Source organism: Manacus candei, unplaced genomic scaffold (genome assembly GCF_025592945.1).
Source record: "Manacus candei isolate 608988 ecotype Guabito, Panama unplaced genomic scaffold, ASM2559294v1 h1tg000050l, whole genome shotgun sequence".
In the NCBI taxonomy this organism is placed as follows: Eukaryota; Metazoa; Chordata; class Aves; order Passeriformes; family Pipridae; genus Manacus; species Manacus candei.
The window spans coordinates 13,192,767-13,199,469 of NW_026138098.1; the positions used below are offsets into that span (position 1 = coordinate 13,192,767).

The following is a 6,703-nucleotide window of genomic DNA, read 5'->3' on the forward strand; positions in this document are numbered from 1 at the left end:
TCTCATGGGACCAAGGGATTCCCCCTGCCTGCTTAGAGTGGCTCCCACCAGCATGACTGCATCCTCTGGGGGCCATGGGGGCTGCATCCACTGCCCAGGCTGGGGGAAACCACCATTTCCCCTTTGCACCCCAGCAAGGCACCTCAATGCTCCCGTTCTCCAGGAAAACTTCAGGCCATCCCGGCCAGCCATTGCACAGCTGCATCACGGGTCTGAAAAAGCTTTTTCCAGTGACTCATTCTCTGCTTTTCATTTCCTTTTTTTTTTTTTTTCATTTTAAAGGCACAACCTCAGCCTTGCACGCAGCAGAATCCAAGTGCCGCTCTTTGCCCCACCCAAGAACAACTTCCTCCCTCCTCCCAAAAGCCAAAAGCGGAGGGCACGTTTCAAACTAAATAAGGAAGCCTTAACAAACTCTTAAGGCTGTTTTCACCAGAGTTCATTTCACCCATCAGGCCGGCCTCAGCTGCATCCACCCTTCTGCACAGCCCCGTGCGCTGCTGGGAACCCACCACAGCCAGAGCCCGAGCAAAAACCACGTGAGGGGCTGAGAAGGCTCCAGAACTGGTTTCAACAACCTTTCAAGTAAGTGACTTAATTTTTTCTCGTTTTCATGTGTTTTGGGGAAAGACTTTAACAGAGGCTGCTAAAAAATTATCTGCTGCAAACAACTTTTCCCCTCCCCTCCTACCCAACCCTCTTCCCAGACCATAACTACCAAGCAGAGGCAGGGTAACCCCCCCACCCCACCCCAAACAACATACTTTCCTTTGCCAGCTCCTCTGATTTTTGCCTTGCTGTTTGCCAGCCTCTGTCAGGAAGGTCACAGGTCTGTGTTTTTCAGGGTTGTTTGCGGGTAACTGATAACAGGGGCTTGAACTACAACAAGTTTGTGGGTTTAGCATCTGGCTGCAAACGTGGTGTTCCGCCAAGTGCGGCAGCTGGAGATGGAGGCTTGGCTCCCCACCAAGTGGTGGCAGTTTTCAGCTGGTCTGTCTCCTTTGCAGATGGAGTTTTGTAAATGGAAAACTGAGAAGCTGCAGGAAGACATTAAGGGCTGTTTGCAGTTGAACTCAGTGTGATTTTAAAGGATTTGCCACGGGTTAGACAAAACAGAGGCCAAATTTCTGCCCCCGTTCCCCTCCGCTGCCCCATGGCAGAAGGGGGTAAACCAGGATTTGTCAGGGCAGCAGATGAACTGTGGCACAGTGATGTAAAGCACAGTGTATGAGAAAGCCTTGTACAAGAGATCATGTCTCTTCTGCACAGATATCCCTGAAGTCTTGTCCCTGCAGTTGGGGCTGGCCCAGGGAAGCCTTGCTTCGTGCATACCAACTGGGAGATGCTAGCACTGGGACAGATTTCAGGGTAGCCTTGCTGTGGGTCAGGCTCCCTGGGAGCCTCGGATGTGTGCTAGTGCTACCAGCACTGCAATCTGCCAGAGACGGTTAGTGGGGTGCCCGGGTCCTTCCTGTCTCCAGTGAACCCTGGTGACAGCAGTTCCCCTAAGGCCAGCAGGTTTCATCATGTGGGTGAGGGTTCCCAGAGCTAGCAAGGTGCTTGAGGCTTCCTGAGATGAAACCCTGTGGGGATAGGGTGCAGACAGAAAGTCAACTAAGAACTTAATTAAATCTATCTTGCAAGTGGGCTGGAGGGATGGACATCGCTGCAGAGAGCATGGATACATTCCCCAATTATTTCCTTATGCTTCAAAAAAATCAGGGCACATACCCTTGGTCCTGAGTGCCTGCAGCCCAGTCAGTGGGGTATAACCAGTGTTGTGCTGGGGGAAGCTACAAAGGCAAAGGGCAGTGAAGCGCATCTGCCACTGAGGTGCTCAACTCAGGAGCTCAATTTAAGGGCAGCAGTTTTGACTCTGAGCTGGGACTGCAGGCCAGGACAAGGGAGTACGATTATGTCAGCCATCTGTGGGAGAGGGGAAGATCATCCTGCCACACCTAATTCTAGCAAGAACTCCTACGTAATTGCTGTCTCAGCTCTATCGGCATTTGGTGTTTGTGTCCCGGGTCATCAAGATAAGCTCTTTTCCCAGGAAAGCTGGCAGCAACAGCCCCTAAGCATCCCCTCACCCTCTCAGTGGAGGCTGCTCCTGCCTGGGCCTCCCATACCACACCTCTCTGCACCCAAACCTGCTGGGCTGTCTCACAGCACCCCTTGCTGCCTCCCTCATATACCTTTGCCTATTAATTAAGTCATCAGGTCTAAAGAGGGAGGCAAAAGCCACACATGGCACCTTCAAGGCAGTGCGGCACCAGCACTCATGTGCCGCATGCAGCTGGGCTAGTGTGAGTCAGTGGCAGGGCTGGGGACACATCCTAGTGCCAGCACTCTGGACCAGTTTTCCCAGTAACGTGGTGTCCTCCTTCATTGTAGGTTTGGGAGATCATCAAGAGTCTGGCAGCGACGCTGACAATAATTGCCTCTGTGGGAGGTGACTAAAACCAAAGAGATGGAAAGACGACGACCATGCAAATGACAGGGACAGAAACAGATGTCCCACCTGTAACCTTTGCTGTAGCAATGCTTTTGGAGAGCTTAGTGGGAAACTAAAGTGTCAGAAGTTTCATATATTGCTTAGGCTGAATCCCTTTTCAGCCCCTTTTGAAGTATCTCTGGTATCAGCAATCAACTCCAGAGGCTGGGACACCAGGTAGGAGGAGGGGACATCAGTGAGGGTGTCTTGCTCCTGGAACACCGCCTTCCACATCAGCTGGCACAAGGCCTTTCTACCTCTCATTGGAGTGTTCCTCGGTGCTGGGAGGTGAGCCAGCACAGCCCCCCACAGCAGCACACACCTCCTCTCACCCCCGGGACGAGATGGCCGCCCTCATCGCTGAGAACTTCCGCTTCCTCTCCTTGTTCTTCAAGAGCAAAGACGTGATGATCTTCAATGGTTTGGTGGCCCTGGGCACAGTGGGGAGCGAGGAGCTCTTCTCAGTCGTTGCCTTCCACTGCCCCTGTTCCCCTGCCCGCAACTACATCTATGGGCTGGCTGCTATTGGTGTCCCAGCCCTGGCCCTCTTCCTCATTGGCGTCATCTGGAACAACCACACCTGGAACCTGGTGGCTGAGTGCCACAAGCGTGGTGTCAAGAACTTCTCTGCCGCTGCCACCTTCCTCCTCTTTGGCTCCATCATGGGCCGGGCAGCTGTGGCACCCGTCACCTGGTCGGTCATTTCACTGCTGAGAGGGGAAGCTTACATCTGTGCCCTCAGTGAGTTTGTCAAGCCATCCTCCCTGGACAAGTTTCCACCTGAGTACGGGGCTGAGGTGCTGGCCAGGTTCCCCTGCAGAGATGTACCGGCAAACCTCACCAAGTTCAGGGACGAGGTGACACGGAGGCTGAGATACGAGTCCCAGGTAGGCACGCCAGGGGAAAAGCCACATGGAGTGGGTAAGACCACCTTGCCATGTCCTAACGCAGCCTCTCTCTTCTCTCTCAGCTCTTTGGCTGGCTGCTCATTGGCATCGTTGCAGTCCTGGTTTTCCTCACCAAGTGCCTGAAGCACTGCTGCTCGCCACTGAGCTACCGGCAGGAGGCTTACTGGGCCCAGTACCGCTCCAATGAGGACAAGCTCTTCCGACGTACAGCTGAGGTCCACTCCAGGATCCTGGCAGCCAAGAATGTGAAGCACTTCTTTGGCTTCGTGGCACTGGACAAGGAGGAAAAGGAGCTGGTACAGGAGTTCCCGGTGGAGGGCGTCCAGCCGAGCCCCCAGTGGAATGCCATCACAGGCGTCTACATCTACCGGGAGAACAAGGGCTTCCCCCTCTACAGCCGGCTCCACAAATGGGCCAAAGGAGTGGAAGGGAATGGGCCAACCCCAGAAGGCCATGAACTGCTCTTTTTGGCTTCCTAAGACAGATGGGTGCTGGCAGCGGTTCCCCAGACTGCCTGGCAGGCCTTCCATACCACTGCACAGTGAGGGATTCACTGGGAACATTCCTCCCGGCAGGATTACTTCTCTCAGAAGGCAAACAGGGACCAACAGCCTCAAGGTAGAAAGCAACACACTGAACTGGGGAACCCCTCCCTCAGAGAACAGTCTCACTGCTGCTCCCAGGTGAGCAAAGAGAAGGTGCAGCCCCACCTCCAGGCTGCCAGTGCATCCCATCTGATGCTGCAGCAGAAGCCTTCAGGAGTGAGAGATGGGCACAACATTTCTCACTGTGACTCCTCCAGTCCCACTTGTCTCCCCCGTGGCAGAGTTAGCCCCAGCCATCCCACACATCTACTTGTTTTATTGACATTGGTATCTTCTTACCGCAGTTGTGCAATGCCTGTTACACAGGCAGGCCCAGAGCAGTTTACAGACTTTACAGTACAGGGAAAAGAGGGAAACAGTAAATTCCTGTGGAAAGGGGGATGCAATATCACCTCGGAAGGAACAGATCAGTAATAGAGCCACACACCAAATAACTGAAAGACTAAGGCAGGAGGAATCACCAATATTCCTGGTATTCAGAAAAGCACTCTGTAATTATTAAGTTGAAATTTGGGTAGGACACCAACCTCCCTTTGTTCTTATTGAAGTGCCTAACAATTGCTAATGAGCCCAAATGGTCATCCCCATTTTATAAACCTGGGGGAGGCCATCAGCAGAATAGTTTTTGGGCAAGGTGGTGAGGTGGAGGCTGAGAGGAATCACTACAGTGAGCCACACCACTGTCTGCAGCTCATTGAATTTCTCATCCAACCATCGGATAAGTTGTCTTTTTTCGGGTTGCAAGTTGCAGGATGACCTCAACCAGAATTAGTTTTACATATATGTATATATAAACATATATATAGTGTATATACTACCTAACTGTAGTTAGCTAGTTGCATTAATGGAGCATCTTTCTTGGAGGGAAGGGCGATGAGAAAGCTGCCAGCTAAAAAAGCACATTGCATACACCCATCTGCTGCACTGGGACTGCAGCCCTGGAACAACAAGGGAAAGAACAGGATGGGGAAGCAGCCCTCTCCCTACCCTTCTACCACTGAATTTTCTAAAACTCTTTCCACTGCCTTAAATGGTCCCTGTGAACAGAAGATCTCTTTTATGGACTTGGCCATACTCTGAGAAAGCAAAACCAGAAGGGTGTAAAATTACTGCCCTCACTATGACAGTGTGACTACGGCTTCAAGGCTGCTCTTCTGGCATTGCACAGTCCCTCTTCTCCCAAGGGTCAGCCCTCTGTACACAACACTGTTTCAAGAACTGGCAGGACAGTGAAATTTGTTTTTCCTAGTTGTACTGTTTCATTTTAGGTACGACTTCCTTTTACACTGTACCATCTACCAAAAAGCCTTAAGTTGTTAAAAAAACTGCTCAAACCCAGAGAACTCAGAGGAGCTTAGATACAAGAAGATTTGAAATAAATTATTAAATGAGTTATTTTTCATTGCCTTCTGAGTTGGTTATTTTCCAGGGTGGCACAAAAGGCATAATTTAACATTCTCTTTGAACTGAAGAACTGGGAACTTATTTTTTCTTTCTATTAAACATTCAGATCCTCTCCTATCCAGATCATCCTAGAGTGTTTTCAAGTATTACCACATATTACAAGTTAGTAACACAGCTTTTTAGTTATTCTTGCAGTGAGTAGCACAGATCTTGTACATCAGGATACACAATTGCAGCAAAGGAGAGAAAATTATTTAGAAACTTTTTTACAAGTATGGTGCCTTGCAAGAAACAGCTGGAGGGTATTCCCTGACACAAAGAGGCTGGAACAACCACTTAATGGGTGAGGCATGGCAGGATCCCTGTTCAGCTTCTCTACAGATTTGCTTTGCATTTGTGGGAAGGCTTGGCTCCCAGCCTCATCATCAACTAATCTGCAGAAATGATCAGATGGGAGTTAAATGAAATTGCATTAACTTGAGATGAAAGAGAATTCATTTGCATTTCTTCTCACTGGCCCTCGAGTGCGAACATGCAGACATGCACACCACCCCCACACAGCCAGCAGACACAAGGTAACTTGCTGGAACAAAGCAGTGTTCTTCTTACTTCCTTTATTTCCCTTGCCTTTCTCCTTGATAGTCCTAGTTGTTCCTTTGAACCACCTCCACTCTGGTTCCTTCTCTTTCCCTTTCCTCCTTTGAAGGAGCAAGACACGTAATGCTTGAGAATTGATTTTTATCCTAGGAATAAACCATTAGCACAAACCATCTTTCGCTCTGTTTACCTCCCTTCTCTTCTGCATTAAATCCAGGCACTTTCCTTGTGCTGAGATGGGCTAGAGGCTTGTCCACCTTGTCTGTTTTCCCTCCCTCTTGTTGGAGAGGCATATTTGAGTGGAGAGCCGACAGCGAGGAAGCAAGCCACCACACTCAGAAATAATTGTTTGCAATTGTGGAGATTTGTTTTTTCTCTCCTTTGCCACCCTAAGCATGGCCCCCACTGAGGCAACCTTGGGCTTCTGCCCCTCATGGCCCCTCATCAGCACCCTCATGAATATCCCTGCTGTTCGTGTCACTCATCTTCCCCCAGTGACAGTGCTGAGGTGAGGAACATTAACCCACATGACTTTACACACTGGAACAAGCAGCCAGGCTAGGATTCTCACTGAAAAGCCAAGAGGGAGATTAAGCCACCTGTCTTCCTGGTGTGCCAGATCACACAGGCTGTAAGCTCACACCCTCTGCTTTTCCTCCAAAGACTGACAACAACTCATTGCAGAGCAGCCCAAA

The 6,703-nt window shown here is 50.3% G+C and overlaps 1 protein-coding gene across 1 annotated transcript; it reads left to right on the forward strand.

The window, feature by feature from the left end:
- Positions 1 to 311: 311 nt before the first annotated feature.
- Positions 312 to 5,850, forward strand: CALHM2 (calcium homeostasis modulator family member 2). The gene is made up of 3 exons (XM_051800706.1): positions 312 to 585; positions 2,395 to 3,381; positions 3,465 to 5,850. The coding sequence occupies exons 2-3, from the start codon at positions 2,839 to 2,841 to the stop codon at positions 3,879 to 3,881; spliced, it is 960 nt and encodes a 319-aa protein (XP_051656666.1). The 5' UTR covers positions 312 to 585; positions 2,395 to 2,838; the 3' UTR covers positions 3,882 to 5,850.
- Positions 5,851 to 6,703: the final 853 nt, after the last annotated feature.